The sequence below is a fragment of the Aotus nancymaae genome, unplaced genomic scaffold (assembly GCF_030222135.1).
Source record: "Aotus nancymaae isolate 86718 unplaced genomic scaffold, 86718_ANA_hifiasm-v0.15.2.pri h1tg000089l, whole genome shotgun sequence".
In the NCBI taxonomy this organism is placed as follows: domain Eukaryota; kingdom Metazoa; phylum Chordata; class Mammalia; order Primates; family Aotidae; genus Aotus; species Aotus nancymaae.
Genome location: NW_026988504.1, coordinates 785,827 through 802,281, shown reverse-complemented (window position 1 = coordinate 802,281; position 16,455 = coordinate 785,827). Strand labels below are relative to the sequence as shown.

At 52.2% G+C, this 16,455-nt stretch overlaps 1 protein-coding gene across 3 annotated transcripts in view; it reads left to right on the top strand.

The window, feature by feature from the left end:
* The window catches only part of NARF (nuclear prelamin A recognition factor), a 34,234-nt gene extending 17,981 nt beyond the window's left edge, over positions 1-16,253 (top strand). Inside the window, exons 5-11 of one of the 3 annotated variants that reach the window (XM_012452653.2) lie at positions 866-1,000; positions 5,535-5,653; positions 7,766-7,895; positions 10,391-10,454; positions 11,415-11,552; positions 11,788-11,945; positions 13,794-16,253. In XM_012452653.2, coding sequence (XP_012308076.2) covers positions 866-1,000; positions 5,535-5,653; positions 7,766-7,895; positions 10,391-10,454; positions 11,415-11,552; positions 11,788-11,945; positions 13,794-14,035 — 986 coding nt within the window. In that variant the 3' untranslated portion in view covers positions 14,036-16,253. Of the gene's footprint in view, positions 1-865; positions 1,001-5,534; positions 5,654-7,765; positions 7,896-10,390; positions 10,455-11,363; positions 11,553-11,787; positions 11,946-13,793 lie in introns of all 3 variants that reach the window. The other 2 variants (XM_012452652.2, XM_012452651.2) reach the window with 2 other exon arrangements.
* The last annotated feature ends 202 nt before the right edge of the window (positions 16,254-16,455 follow it).

Sequence of the window (16,455 nt, the reverse complement as noted above, 5' to 3'; positions counted from 1 at the left end):
GAACCTCGGAAGCAGAGGTTGCAGTGAGCCGAGATTACGTCATTGCACTCCAGCCTGGGTGACAGAGCAAGACTCTGTCTCAAAAAAAAAAAAAAAAAAAAAAAAGTGTAAAAATTAAAACCATTATAAAGGTATGGTCAATCATTTTACTGAACATTCTACTTTTAAACATACCAAGAACCATCACAGACTGAAATTTAATTTGCCTGTGAATTAGAAGGGAATGCTGTGGGTACGTTACAATGTTCCACTAATCTATATATGGAGTACCGTGAGGTACAGATGTAGAAAGAGAAGGAACACAGGAGAGAACATACATATTTAATTGTGAAAAACGATACGCACTCATTGTTTGCAAAATAAAAAGTAAGGCACACAGTCTTGAACTTACGCCATTTGGAATAGAAAAGAACCAAGACTGGTTTTATTATCTTGGGAGAGATGCCTGTAGAGTCTGTGCTTTGTCTCTTAAACATGAGAAAGGAAGAATGAGGAAGTACTGGGCGGACACAGTGGCTCACACCTAAATTCCAGCACTCCGGGAGGTCAAGCTGGGTGGATCACTTGAGGCCCGGAGTTGAAGATCAGCCTGGCCAACGTGGTGAAACCCCATCTCTACTAAAAAATACAAAAATTGGCCGGGCATGATGGCAGGCACCTGTAATCCCGATTACCAGGGAGGCTGAGGTGTAGGATTACTTGAACCAGGGAGGCAGAGGCTGCAGTGAGCTGAGGTTGTGCCACTCCACTGCAGCCTGGGTGACAGAGCAAGACTCTGTCTCAAACAAGAACAACAAAAACGAGGAAGGCTAAAAGTAGATCTGACGGTACGTGATTTAAGCTGAATATGTTCTTTCTCCTGCAGGGGTGCACTATGTATTTGATACCACAATAGCCGCGGATTTTAGTATCCTGGAGAGTCAGAAAGAATTCGTGCGTCGCTATCGCCAGCACAGTGAGGAGGAGCGCACCCTGCCCATGCTGACCTCTGCCTGTCCTGGTGAGTCCCTGGATCCCATTCTGTTGGCCTGAGGTGCTGTTTCACAAGACTCTGCAGTCACTGGATGAGGTTGGAAGCAGACACACCCATCCCACCCAGCCTTGTAGACCAGGAGGGAAGAGGTTGGCCTGATTCCTAGAAGGTATTTGATGTTTTGGGACAGCCAGTTCACTTATTTTTTCATCAGAGATGCCACACTGGAAAGGCCAGTTAATTACTTTTTTTTTTTTTGAGACAGAGTTTTGCTTTTGTTGCTCAGGCTGGAGTGCAGTGGCGTGATCTCGGCTCACTGCAACATCCGCCTCCCAGGTTCAAGCAGTTCTGCCTCAGCCTCCCAAGTAGCTGGGATTACAGGCTACCATGCCCAGCTAGTTTTTGTAGTTTTAGTAGAGATGAGGTTTCACCATGTTGGCCAAGATGGTCTTGATCTCTTGACCTCGTGATCTGCCCACTTCAGCCTCCCAAAGTGCTGGGATTACAGACTGAGCCATTGTGCCCAGCCTGTTTATTTATTTTTAGTATTGATTTATTTATTTAGGGACAGAGTTTTGCTCTTGTTGCCCAAGCTGGAGTGGCACAGTCTCGGCTCACCGCAACCTCCACCTCCAGGGTTCAAGAGATTCTCTTGTCTGAGCCTCCCAAGTAGTTGGAATTACAGGCACGCGCCACCGCACCCAGCTCAGTTTTATATTTTTAGCGGAGACGGGGCTTCACCATGTTGGCCCGGCTGGTCTTAAACTCCTGACCTCGGATGATCCGCCCACCTCGGCCTCCCAAAGTGCTGGGATTACATGCTTGAACCACCATGCCCAGCCCAGGCAGATCTCTTGAGCCCAGGAGTTTGAGACCAGCCTGGGCAACGTGGTGAAACCCTGTTGCTATGGTTTGTTTTTTTCTGGAGACAGACTCTCACTCTGTTGCCCAGACTAGCGTGCAGTGGTGTGATCTTGGCTCATTGCAAATCTGCCCACCTTGGCCTCCCAAAGTCCTGGGATTACAAACCGCACCCGTCCTCTAATTTTTAAAATAAAAATCTTTTAAAAGGAAAAGAAAAATAGGCCAGCCATGGTGGTTCACAGATGTAATCCCAACAATTTAGGAGTTTGACGTGGCAGGATTGCTTGAACCTAGGAGTGGGTGACCAGCCTTGTCAACATAGTGAGACCTGTGTCTGCAAAAAACAAAAAGCCAGGGATGGTGGCATGTACCTATAATCCTAGCTACTACAAATCCTAAGCTAAGGTGAGTGAATTGTTTGAGCCAAGGAGTTCAAGGCTGCAGTGAACTGTGATTCTCCATTGTATTCTAGCCTGGGCGAAAGACTGAGGTACTGTCTCTTAAGAAAATCTATTTTCTCAAAAATTAGCTGGGCATGGTGGCACACGCCTGTAGTCCCAGCTACTCAGGAGGCTGAGGCAGGAGAATTGCTTGAACCCACAAGACAGAGGTTGCGGTGAGCCGAGATCGCACCATTGCACTCCAGCCTGGGTAACAAGAGCGAAACTCCGTCTCAAAAAAAAAAAAAAAGAAAATCTATTTTCTCTTGAAAGTATGACATGTCTCAGATGTACAAATAATTAGAGAATAGCACAGCAGACATTCATATATCCTTTGCCAGCTTAAAAAAATATACAGAATAAGAAAATTCTTTACATTGATATTCAGATACTCTCAGGGAGCACTGTTTAAACCACTCTAACTAGTTTTAGGATGCCTGAGTTATAGAAAAGATTCATCACATGCTTTTCAATTCCGGAAAAATAGAGAGTTTGGGTTAAGAAATTTTTGAAGAAGCATAAGGGAATAAGGAAAGGAATGGCTATCTTGGCAAACAACATTAATTAAAAATTATTCTAAACACATGAAGCCTTGGGAACATAGGACAGCTCTATCTAAGCTAGTCATAGGCTGTATAATTTTCAGGGTTTGGTTCACACTTCAGTTCTCAATTTATGCTCCCCCCACTATGGTTCAAATTTTTCTGGTGTTTCACATGTCAACGTTTAGTCATTAGGATTACGAGTTAATGAGATAGAACATTGACATCGTGGTTACTTCAAGTTTGGAGTTAACTCTCTAGCCATTTATAAAATAGAGGAAATGTACCATCTGTTCAGTGGGCTGCATTGGGTGGCTCGTTATCTGATCTGTGTCTTTTGCCAGCAACCCATAGCCTGCTGTGATCGCAGCTCCAGATGGGGATGGGGATGTTAGTGACATCTTTCAGGTATATGGTTTGCCTTATAACTGAAGTGTAAGTGATTCACAGATTTTTCTATCAAAGATTTAAGTATAAATCATTTGACTCCAGATACAGCCTTTTGCTAGGTTGTGAGTATTACATTCAGCTCTTCTGGCATTTTGGGTGTTTTTCCAGGTGCAAAGGGCTAATTTCCGCACCTGAGGGTTTGGGAGGCTGCCTGGGCCCCGCATGACCTGGGAGTACCTGGTGTTTGTGTGCAGAGCCTGCCTCTGCGTCCCCCCTTGCTGGATTGCTCTCCTTTTGGGACCCATCACATGATGCTACACACAACATGGCTTCACAACACCAACCACACTTGCTTAGTTTTGCCCCTAACCAAGGAAGAGGCCATGTAAAACTATGCAGAACTAAGGCCCATGCCCTTGGAGCTGTGGTTTCTAAATTATAAAAAATTTAAAAGGCCGGGCGCGGTGGCTCAAGCCTGTAATCCCAGCACTTTGGGAGGCCGAGGCGGGTGGATCACGAGGTCAAGAGATCGAGACCATCCTGGTCAACATTGTGAAACCCCGTCTCTACTAATACAAAAAAATTAGCTGGGCATGGTGGCGCGTGCCTGTAATCCCAGCTACTCAGGAGGCTGAGGCAGGAGAATTGCCTGAACCCAGGAGGTGGAGGTTGCAGTGAGCCGAGATCGCGCCATTGCCCTCCAGCCTGGGTAACGAGAGCGAAACTCCGTCTCAAAAAAAAAAAAAAAAAAAAAAAAAAAATTTAAAAACTGGCCGGGCACGGTGGCTCATTCCTGTAATCTCAGCACTTTGGGAGGCCAAGGAGAGAGGATCAGCTGATGTCAGGAGTTCGAGACCAGCCTGGCCAACATGGCAAAACCCTGTTTCTACTAAAAATACAAAAATTAGCCAGATGTGGTGGCGCATATCTGTAGTCCCAGCTACTCAGGAGGCTGAGACAGGAGAATCGCTTGAACCCGGGAGGCAGAGGTTGCAGTGAGCCAAGATATGTCACTGCACTCCAGCCTGGGCAACAGAGCAAGACACTCTCTCCAAAAATAAAAAAGGTACAGTCTTGCTCTGTCATCCAAGGTGGAGAGCAGTGATGCAATCATAACCCACTGCAGCCTTGAACTCCTGGGCTCAATGCCATCCTCCTGCCTCAGCCTCCCAAGTAGCTGGGACTACAGGTGTGCACCACCACGCCTGGCTGATTTTTTAATTTTGGTAGAGACAGAGTCTCACCATGTTGCCCAGACTGGTCTTGAATTCCTGCCCTCAAGTAATCCGCCTGCCTCCCAAAGTATTGGGATGACAGGGATGAGCCAACACGCCTAGCCTGGGGCATTTCTCTTAGTGTCTGCTTCTGTGTCTCTGTGGGTGTTTCCTGAGCAGGACATGTTTATAGGTGAGACTTTCATTGTTGAATAGGATTATCATGTCTGACTGTGGGGCATGAGCTGCCTGTCACCCTCTGGGAGACCTTCCCCTCCAGGAGTGGAGTCTACCCAGGTGTCTACCCAACCCCCGTTTGAGGGCAGGTAGCGTGGCTCTCATGTGCACAGGTGTGCCAGCGTCGATGGGGTCAGGGCCTAGAATCAGTTGCCAGGTCAGCAGGTTCTGTGATGGTCTGATGCGCTCCGACTGGGCTGTGCCCCAGCAGGAAAGGAGCAGTCAGGGCTCCTGTAGTGGAATTGCTGCTGTGTGGTCGGCTGCAGTGGTGGCTTGCGTTCACCCTGGAAGCCACCGGAGCAGTTGGGCCCTCAGGGAAGTGCTCAGATTGTGCAGGCATGTAGTGACCCTACAGATGTCGCTGTTTATTATGACGTGTGGAGTATAGATTTCTTATACTTTCAGAAGTATGCAGTTGTTGGACTGTGAATTTCTAGTCGGTGAGTGAAGTTGGGCGAGTGTGTGGCTGCTCTTCCCTGAGCGGTGACCACGTGTCCTGGCTGCAGGGACTCCGCGGCTGGCCAGGGGATTTCTCATGATGCAGCCTGGGCCGCTGTTCCTGCTGCCCTTCAGGGCTTGTTTCCCTTCACCTTTTTGGAGGACCTGTTACTCTGACTCTTGCCTCTATCCTGTCTGCCTTGCAGGGACAGTCCCACTTCCCAGTAGCCTCCAGTCCTGCAGGTTCCCATCACCCACAACCTGTCCCATGAAGACAGGTTGTGGGTCCAGGACAAGCTCCTGATAAAGCCTGAGGAAGAGGCGTCCTGGTTTTACCTTGGGGCGACAGGGACTCAGGAGCTGAGCGTTCCTGGTGCGTTACAGGAAGACCAGAGGAAGCAGGAAGGAGCTGAGCACGGATCCCTTCTTTCCCCAGGCTGGGTCCGATACGCGGAGCGGGTGCTGGGTCGCCCCATCACTGCCCACCTCTGCACTGCCAAGTCCCCCCAGCAGGTCATGGGCTCTTTGGTGAAGGATTATTTCGCCAGACAGCAGGTAAGCTGACCTCTGTCTGGAGGGCAGGAAGGGCAAGTGAGGGAGGGTCATGGCACAGAGGCCCAGGAAGGGGAGGTTTCCCTACCCGTCCAGGGTGGTCACAGCCCCCCTGGTGAGCACAAGGGAAGCTGTGGCTTCAGGAAATGTCCGCAGTGCTGTTTCTCACAACGCCCATCTCTGTTCCTCCCTTCCTTCTTACACTCTCTTTCTTTCTTAATCTTTTCTGTGGCATCTGGTGGTTCTCCTGGGCCCATTTGGGTGGAGTAGAAATGCTGCCCATCCTGCTGAGAATGAGGCCCTGGGCCTCGCCCAGAGATGCTGCTGCCTGCTTTTCAGACACCTCGCCTAAGGAGGCCTGGAGTGGCCTGTGTCTGGAGACCAAGGGCCGCTGTCATTTAGGGAGCCAAACCTGGCCTCTGCCCTGGCCTTTCCCTCAGACCACGGGCAGCACGTGACTTGTTAGCCGCTTCCCTCGGACCGCGGGCAGCACATGACTTGTTAGCCGCTTCCGTGAGATTCTGTGGTGCCCGTGATGCTGTGTTCCACGTGATGGACTGAGTCCTGGCCTGGGGCTCCTGGGTGTCCCCTGCCTCGGTCCATCGTCTTCTCCCTTCCCACAGCCCTCTGCGGCCCCCAGGTTCTCCAAAACTCCCTGATGTCTCCAAGGCCACCCTCTAAGGGACCCTCATCCCATGGTTTATTCTCCAGCAGCTGGCACGCCCCACACTTCTCTTCTCAGTCAGACTTTACACCCCTGCTCCGAGGGAACAGCCATGGTCAGGCACTGTGGTAACCAGAGTAGAGGGCAGCGTCGGGATCTTTGAGACATTTGAAGTCAGCCTAAAAAGGCACCCACAGTTGGCAGCCTTGTTATTTTAGTGATAGGCAGTGTTTTCTATCTACCCATAAAGTCACAATTTGGCAAATTATAAACATGATGTCAGAGTATATGTGTTCAGTTTAGGCAGGACTGAAAAATGAGCTGTGGGACTTTATGCCTGTCCCTTGTCCTGCCCCCGCCTGAAGGGACCCATGCATTTCTAGGTCTTCTACGTGCCACCAGCCTGCCGTCTCCCGTGACTAGAGCCCAGAGCTGTGGGTTCTCCTGTAGTTGCTGTGAGGGGCAGCTGCAGAGACCCAGCCTCCAGCAGCACCTCACCTGACCGCCAGGCAGGGCTGCAACCAGGGGCAGGTTTTCTCTTTTGCTCTGCCCCTGCCCTGAATGGGGCCTTTCGACCCAGACCTCACGATGGGGTCACTTGGCAACTGCCAGCTCCTGGCTTTGCTACCAGTTAGAGCCCAGCCATAGGCACCTGCTCTGTGTGGCAAGGCCCTAGGAGAGGGGTAGCTTGGGTGGGCTGGAAAGTCTGCGGGTGAAGCAGCCAGCGCACATACACACCCAGGCTCCCGGGAGCGGCTCCACGCTGGGCCTCCTCTGGGTGTTTTGTCCCCATGTGCGCAGGCTCAGGAGGAAATGGGCTCAGCCATCCTGGTTCTCCACTGGCTTCAGGGCTTTGCAGATGGTTTGGGTGGGCCACACTCAGTCCCAAGGGAGGCAGCAGACAGACACGGATGGAGTGCTGGTGCTCAGCAGAGTTGAAGAGGGGATGGGAGCCAGATGTGGCTGCGGTAACTTTGTCTGTACAGCCTGGCCTCACACTCACAACTGCCCCAGCCCCAAGAAAGTGCCGCATGCAGCCAGGCACGGTGGCTCACGCCTGTAATCCTAGCATTTTGGGAGGCCAAGGCGGCCAGATTGCCTGAGCTCAGAAGTTCGAGACCAGCCTGGCAGCACAGTGAAACCCCATCTCTACTAAAGTACAAAAAATTTGCTGGGCATGGCAGCATGCACCTGTAGTCCCAGCCACACGGGAGGCTGAGGCAGGAGAATCGCTTGAACCCAGGAGATGGAGGTTGCAGTGAGCCGAGATCCCACCACTGGGCAACAGAGTTAAGACTCTGTCTCAAACAAACGAAAAAGGAAGTGCTGCATGCAGTGTCAGGGAGGGCAGCAGCAAGCGGGGGTCTCCCATCCCTCTTGCCCTGGCACCAAACACAAGCTGCCGTTGTCACCTCTCCACCAGCCCTGAACATGGTGCCGCTCTCCCACAGAACCTGTCTCCAGAGAAGATCTTCCACGTCATCGTGGCCCCTTGCTATGACAAGAAGCTGGAGGCTCTTCAGGAAGGCGCTCTCCCTGCTTTGCATGGCTCCCGGGGCACTGACTGCGTGTTAACATCAGGTGAGAAGCGGGGGGCGGCGCACCTGGGCACTGGGGGCATCCCCGACTGGCTAGTGCACACCAGAGCCAGGCAGATCTGCGTCCCAGAGTCATCTCAGTTCCTGCCACTGTGATCAGTTGTCTGAAGTTACTGACAGCTGAGGGTCCCAGGGGCTTAATTGCATGAAGGTGAAGAGAAGGGTAATGTTTGATCTAGCCTCCTGTCTTCTCTGTGCATCTTCCTCAAGATAAATCAGGTCTCTGGGAGAACCACTTGGGCAGTGTGATGGCCCTAACTACATTACAGTCCACATAAGGTACTTATCTCTCGGTAGGAAAGTTGTCTACCGCCATAATAGGTCTCCTTCTCACAAACCAGGTCTGCTCTTACAACACGAGTGACGTTTTTCTCAGAGTAAAATGAAAAAGGCGCGTTTGCTCCAGTGACGTTGCCTTTAGCACTGCATCGGCCTTGCTTTTCAGACATGGAGAGTCTGCAGTGAGTTCTGTGCGTGTTGTGGGTAGAAGTCATTCCCTGGAATTGTGTAGAACCCATTCAGAAGAATGTTGACATCAGTTGGTGGGGGAAGCTTAAGATGTTAAAATTCTGGTGGATCTGTTTTAATTGGTCTCTGAAAACAGGTCCCTGCAGGTATTTAAAGCACTGGTAAGTTAGGCAGAGAGGTCAGCTCTCAGCTCTCAGGGACAACCTTTAAGGGCACCAATACCCCTCACAGGCCGCAACTTGACGTTCTAGCACATAGACACCTGGAAAGGTCCCCACCCCACAGGCACAGGCTCCCTGTGGAGTGACGTGGCAGGCGTGTTGAAGGATGAGAGGCAGAAGGGCCCTCAGCACTGCCATCCTTCACTCAAAGAGGAAGGTGCCAGCAGCTGTCTGCTTATGTTGACAAAATAAAAACGTGGTGGGCTGTCAGAAGAACCTTGTCCAGCCATCTTGTTTCTGAGTGCAGATTTATAGTAAATTATGCTGTTTTTAGTTTGTTTTGTTTTGTTTTGAGACAGAGTTTTGTTCATGTCACCCAGGCTGGAGTGCAATGGCGCGATCTCGGCTCACCGCAACCTCTGCTTCCTGGGTTCAAGCGATTCTCTGCCTCAGCCTCCCGAGTAGCTGGGATTACAGTCACAAGCCACCATGCCCAGCTAATTTTTGTAATTTTAGTAGAGACAGGGTTTCACCATGTTGGCCAGGATGGTCTCGATCTCTTGACCTCATGATCCACCTGCCTCGGCCTCCCAGAGTGCTGGGATAACAGACATGAGCCTCCGTGCCCAGCCTATGCTGTTTTCTTACCTGCATTTCCAGCCATCTCACAGCATCTGATGTGATGCCACAGCCATGGTTTTAGAGACTCAGTTTTTCTATTAAGAATTTTTTCAGGCATCCTCATGTAAAAGGAAATACAGAAAGTGGTTCTCACTTTCAGTTGATCTCACTGCAGAATAAGCATAACATCATAAAAACGTGCCCACCTGCAGCAGCTCAGGTCTCTAATTGCAGCTACTGAGGGGGCTGTGGCTGGAGGATCACTTGAACCCCGGAGTTTGAGACCACCCTGGGGAACATAGTGAGATAGTGAGACCTCGTCTCTTTTTTTTGAGACGGATCTCACTCTGTCGCCCAGGCTGGAGTGCAGTGGCTCGATCTCAGCTCACCGTAACCTCTGCCTCCCAGGTTCAAGTGATTCTCCTTGCCTCGGCTTCCCGAGTAGCTGGGATTACAGGCATGCGCCACCACACCTGGCTAATTTTTGTATTTTTAGTAGAAAGGGGGTTTCACCATATTGGCCGGACTGGAGACACCTCGTCTCTTCAAAAAAAGAAAAAAAGGGCTGGGCACGGTGGCTCACGCCTGTAATCCCAGCACTTTGTGAGACCGAGGTGGGCAGATCACCTGAAGGACCAGAAGTTCGAGACCAGCCTGGCCAACATGGTAAAATCCCGTCTCTACTAAAAATACAAAAATTAACCTGGCATGGTGGTGTGTACCTATAATCCCAGGTACTTGGGAGGCTGAGGCAGGAGAATCACTTGAGGGCAGAGGTTACAGTGAGCCAAGATGGTGCCAGTGCACTCCAGCCTGGGCTGTGGAGTGAGTCTGTCCCCAAAAAAAAAAAAAAAAAAAACAAAAGGAACGAGTGTATGTTTTGTCATCCTGTGTCTGTGAGCTTGTTATACACAAAAGTTTTCTGTTTGTTTCATGCAAAGTGGACCAAAAAAAGTTTTCCGCATGGGAGAATCATGGAGAGATTGTTTACAGAAATCCAACAGTTCAAGGGCAGAAAGAGGAATTAGAATTGAACTCTGCTCACATTGTATTAACTTTTCATTTTATTGGCCTCACTTTGCCCTAAAGATGGGCTCCTGCTCTCTGGGATGGATATTTCACAGGAGGGAGGGCATCCAAAGTCACTAACGTCACATTCCCTGCAGGGGAAGAAAAGTTCCTGTGGCCACCTGTGTCTTCTCAGTGTCTCTGCTTCGTGTCTCTATAGGTGAAATTGCTCAGATAATGGAGCAAGGTGACCTCTCAGTGAAAGATGCCGCCATCGACACTCTGTAAGTAGGTTCTGAGGAGGGTCCTCTGTGGGGCAGGGCCTCCCGTGATCCCTGCCAGGCCCAGGGCTGCCCTGCTTTATGACGAGGCCATGTGAATCACTGAGATGCAGTTCACCAGGGCTGCCAGGAAGTTGGGAGGCTTGGTGGGCTTCTGTGGTGTAATTACCACCCTGAACCCTCGAGGAAGGAGGAGAAGCACAGACAGCTTTGTCCTCCCTGGGCCAGGGCCGTTAATGTGTGCACCAGCCCCCTCCTTCCTGAGTGCCTTCTGCCTCACGTTCCATGTGGCCTGTGGGGCAGGGGGTAGCTCCCTCAGGCCCCTTCGCACCAAGAGTGGCAGGCTGGGTTCTTCTGGGGGCGGTGACCTTGATACCCAGCGAGGCCTGGGGCTCCTGCTGCACCCGAGGCATGGGCAGAGAGAACCACAAAAGCAGAGGCGTGTGTCCTCCCGACACTCTGCATCCCAGGTGCTGCATTCGTACCTTTTTGGAGGAAGGTGGGATTGCAGTTTACAGAATTTTAGCATCTGTGGGGCCAGGCATGGTGGCTCATGCCTATAATCCCGGCACTTTGGGAGGCTGAGGTAGGAGGATCGCTTGAGTTGAGGAGGTCGAGGCTGCAGTGAGCTATGATCGTGCCACTGCACTCCAACCTGGGAGACAGAACAAGACCCTGTCTCAAAGAAAAGAAAAAAAGACTAAGCATCTGGAGCACCTGCAGGGGCCTGTGCAGGGGCCCATGACCGAGAGTCCTCTGCCTTCCCTGAGCATCAGGCAGGCCCTCCCGAGACCCCTCAAGATGGCAGAAATGGGACTTGCCCCAAAGTTTAAACATCTGTAGAGGATTTCGCTTCTTCGGTGGCGCCCTTGGATTGTGATGCCCTTTGGAAGTCTGGTTTCGCTCTTGCAGGGACTGTCTATCGGCTTTCATGAAGGACTTGTCTTTTCTCTGCCTGGTGAGGTTTGGAGACTTGAAGGAGGACAAGGTGACGCGCCATGACGGAGCCAGCTCGGACGGGCACCTGGCACACATCTTCAGACATGCGGCCAAGGAGCTGTTCAACGAGGATGTGGAGGAGGTCACCTACCGAGCCCTCAGGTGTGGGGCAGCGTCCGCAGCCTGTCTGTGGCCGTGGTCAGCGCGTGTGCGTGGTGTGCGTGCATGGATGTGTGCATGGCAGTTTTATCTGTGGAGTTTATACCAGTTAAAAGGCCTTTTTTGTGTTTATTCAGACCTTTTATTTTGCTGACTTTCCAGACTTACATTAGAAATTGTTCACTAAGTGACAGATAAAGGATTTGATGGATCAAAATTCTCTGTGTTCATTTTGTAGAAACAAAGACTTCCAAGAGGTCACCCTTGAGAAGAACGGGGAGGTGGTGTTACGCTTTGCTGCGGCCTGTGGCTTTCGAAACATCCAGAACATGATCCTGAAGCTGAAGAAGGGCAAGTTCCCATACCACTTTGTGGAGGTCCTTGCCTGTGCCGGAGGTGAGGCGCCAAGAGCAGCACCTGACTCTGGCCCTGCAGCCACCAAAGAGACGGCGCTCTTGGCCACCCAGAGCCTCTCAGCCCCAAGAGCTCTGTAGGGTGCGGATGCTCCTATGGGGCTTGTGCTGGGACATTCTAGGCTCCATTGGTTTCACTTTCCCTCAACCCATGTAGCGGGTGGGCATTGTCTTGGGGACGTGCCCTCACGAGGCCCCACGTGGCACCAGGTGAGAGTCAGCCTGTGGCGGCAGGCTTGGAGAACAAACCGCAGGGGTCAGGGTTGCCCTGCCTGGAAGAAACACCCTTGCCTCCTGCCAGCTCTGTCCTGAGTGATGGGAGAGACCAGTGAGACGTGGAAACAGGAAGGGGTGTGACCCAGCCTGGGCCTGGGGGGCTCCCCTGCTGTGTGGCAGGAGGGTGGGCCACTGTGGGCTGCGACTGTCCTGGCAAGCGAGAAGGATGCCCACCTGGGGCAGGGGGAGAGGATGAGAGGAGGCCAGGACGGGGGTGGGGGTCCCCGGGAAGGACTTGTTGATGGTGTGTCAGGGAAGACGGGAGCTCCTGCCCCTGACCCATGGTGGTCCATCTACGTCCCTGGTGGGGAACTGAGGACCTCTGTGCCATTGTGAGTCGGGGGGGCACCACAAGGGGCTCGAGGGGAAATGCTGGGTGCAGGTCAGCTGGAGGAGCGGCTCCACTGATGGCAGATGAGTGGGACAAGGTGTGAAGCCACAGGATGGGAGGGGCCCCTGGGCAGGTCACAGACAAGGGTACAGTTGGAGACCCTGCCCTGGTGTCCTTCAACACAAAGGATCTAGAAGAGAGGAGGCCCCAGCCAGCACTGAGAAGAGGAGGGTGAGGGCAGAGAGGCGAGCGCTGGCTCTGGGGGAGCACGTGCCCTTGGAGGACTCACTGAGCATTCTAGGGGCACGGAGGAGTCAGTCCCACGGCTGGGCTGAGGAGCAGGGCCTCTGGGAGGGCATCTGCGTGCAAGCAGGTGGGGCTGGGCCAGCCCCCGGGAAAGGAGGGGTTGGAGACTAACTAGGGTGCCGCCCTGGAACCCATGAGGAGTGAGGTTTAACCAGGAGATTTGCTCCAGATTGTTTTAAGTGAACTCTTAGGCTACTAAGAGTGATAGCATCTCACATGGTGGAGAGTAAGTGGCATTAATAGATAGCAGACCCATTTTTACTCAGGCCAGTGCTGGGTATGTGGGCTCACAGCTGGGCTCATAGCTCGCCTGCCTCAGGTGCAGCCCCAGCCAGGGCCCAGCACACTAACACACAGTGGTGCAAGCTGGAGTGGTTTAACTGCTTGTTCACAATTCCTGTGCTCCTGCTTTTGTGAAAATCAGGATTTGCACACAAAGCCTCGTTCTAAAAGGTTGGCAACCTAGGCTTTAGGTAAAACCATTTTATGGATGATGTAAATGAGTGAGAATAAGAAGCACAGGGGGCTGTGAGTCTGGGACCATGTCCCTGATGGCCTTGGGGAAGACCTTGGCCCAGCCCCAGCCTTAGGCCATGCAATGTTCCATGTCCCCTTCATTCCTCTCCTGCTCCCAAACTGTCTTCCCTCCGAGGCAAATGCTTCCTTAAGACTATCCCGCCTGGGTGCAGTGGCTCACACTAGTAGTCCCAGCTTGAAACAGGAGGATTGCTGCTTGAAGCCAGGAGTTCAAGATCAGCCTGGGCAACATAGAGAGACCCCCGCAACCTCCAATCTCTACAAAAAAATTTAAAAATTAGCCAGACAAGAGGGTATGTGTCTGTAGTCCGAGCTGCTCAAGAGGCCAAAGTAGAAAGATCACTTGAGTCCAAGATAAACTTACCTGTGTTTATCTTTCAGGGTGCTTAAATGGCAGAGGCCAAGCCCAGACCCCAGAAGGACATGCAGATAAGGCCCTGCTTCGGCAGATGGAAGGTATTTATGCTGACATCCCTGTGCGGCGCCCAGAGTCCAGTGCACACGTGCAGGAGCTGTACCAGGAGTGGCTGGAGGGGATCAACTCCCCCAAGGCCCGGGAGGTGCTGCACACCACATACCAGAGCCAGGAGCGGGGTGCACACAGCCTGGACATCAAGTGGTGAAGTCAGGCCAAGGCCTTCCAGCTGCTCTCGGGGCTGGGGCTGCTCTGAGGGAGGGGCTGCCCTGAGTGGAGTCATTAAAGACACTTCAGTAAACCGCTCGATGGGTTACTTCGGTTTCTCAGAGTTCCCTGCTACACCGTTTAGTGGAGGCCCCCCCAGGCGGTTTCATGTGGTGCTATCTTCATAGTAGGTGTGGGATTGGAACATGGTTGTTTTTTGGTTTTGGTTTGTTTTTTTTTTTTTTGAGATGAAGTCTCACTCTGTCACCCAGGCTGGAGTGCAGTGGTACAATGTCGGCTCACTGCAACCTCCACCTCCCAGGTTCAGGCGATTCTCCTGCCTCAGCCTCCCAAGTAGCTGGGATTACAGGTACACACCGCCACACCTGGCTAATTTTTGTGTTTTTAGTAGAGACGGGGCTTCACTATGTTGACCAGGATTGTCTAGAACTCCTGACCTCCTGATGCACCTGCCTCAGCCTCCCAAAGTGCTGGGATTACAGGCGTGAGCCGCTGTGCCTGGCGGATTGGAACATTTTAACATGAGAGGAGCACTTCCCCAGTATATCCCTTTATCCTAAGATTGTGAAAAAATCCCAAAGAGTGAGAATGGAGACAGACTACTTTTAGGTTTTAAAAAAAATACCAGAAAGTGTCCTGTGAAGACCTAAGACCCCCGGAGGTCCTAACGCACATGCCTCGGGGGTGATTTGACATGGGAGTGAGCGTAGTGTGGGCAGCTGTGCCTGTGGAATCCTGTGTCCCTGGGGTTGTCAGGGCAGGCAGTCCGCAGTCCCAGATCCCTGCCCAGTTTGGCTCTTGCTTTTACACACTCATGTTTTCCTTGAAAATGCTTTTGCCAGAAGATAAATAACTGTCAGCCTTTTGGAATCAGGAGACTCATACAAATCTGGATTTCCAGTTTTTCTTGAGAAAAGCTCTGGGTTCTGACCACAGTAGGCCCCATTCTTCACAGCCAGTCGCCACCCTCCTGGACCACACCCAGAGCGCTGGGGGCGCTGGGGGCCCTGGCAACTCAGGCCCCAGCTCAAACTTGTATATTCAGTCTTGCACTTGGACTTGCATCAAGGCAGGGGAAGGCCTGACTAGGGTGGCAGACAGCAGAGTGGAGAATCGAGAAGGTTGCCCGCATAAGCTGGGTGGGTGCGAGGGAGCCCCAGCTTCCTGTCAGCACCATCGTGGGGTGGGAGTCAGGGTAAAGGCTCCATCCAACCCTAGGTGGGTGAGGCTACTCAGGTGGTCCAGCCTACAGAACACTTCCCTGTCACCCTTCTCTTCAGACAGATTTCTCACACACGGCCCTGGCCCATCCATTTGCCATGAAGCCCTGTGTTCGCGGTGATGGAGCCCCCTCCATCCTGGCACTGCACTGCAGGCATGAGCTTGCCTTAAAAATAAAGGAGAGGCCGGGCACAGTGGCTGGTGCCTGTATACCCAGCACATTGGGAGGCCGAGGCAGGAGGATTGCTTGAGTCCAGGAGTTTGAGGTCATCCTGAGCAACATGGTAACACTTTATCTCTACAAATTTTTTTTTTTTTTTTTGAGACAGAGTCTCACTCTGTCGCCCAGGCTGGAGCACAGTGGCGCCATCTCAGCTCACTGCAGCCTCTGCCTCCTGGGTCCAAGCTATTCTCCTGTCTCACCCACTGAAACAGCTGGGATTACGGGCACACGCCACCACACTCGGCTAATTTTTGTATTTTTAGTAGAGATGGAGTTTCGCCATGTTGGCCAGGCTGGTCTCGAACTCCTGACCTCAGGTGATCCGCTCACCTCAGCCTCCCAAAGTGCTGGGATTACAGGCATGAGCCACTGTGCCAGGCAAAAAAAATTTTTTTAAAAAGGAGAAAGCAGTTTAACTACGAACAGTGAAAGAGCTGGCAGACACCTGAAAATTCACAGAACTGTGCAGCTGCGTCCTAGGACTCCTCCCAGGAAAAGAAAGATGTCGACGTGGCTGGAGGCGTCCTGAAGCACTGGGTTGAGGTTGACTCGAGCGATGGCCTCCCCGACCCCCCGTGCAGCAAAGCCTCTGCACACGAGGCTGCCTTCATCTCACTGTGCGTGCTGTGCCTGTGCACCTGTCGTGGTGGGTACCTGAATATACTGTGTTCAGTTGTGTATTTGCTTCGCTTTCAACCTGTATAATACAGTTGGGTTTCCATCCTCTGATTCCGGAATAAACAGTTGCAGCCTGTCTGAGTGGATGGTTGAGTGAGCCGCCTACCGCCCCGGCAGGGCTGCATCTTGTGGTGCACTGCAGTCCTCACCATGGCCATGCCAGGTAGCCTCGCCCTGTGCTTCCTGAGCTGCCACCTGGTGTGGAGTCTGGAGAGTCCTCTCTCCCCTTCAGGAAGATGCTCACCAGGCCTAGAACACCAGGAGTTGGCAGAGGGTCG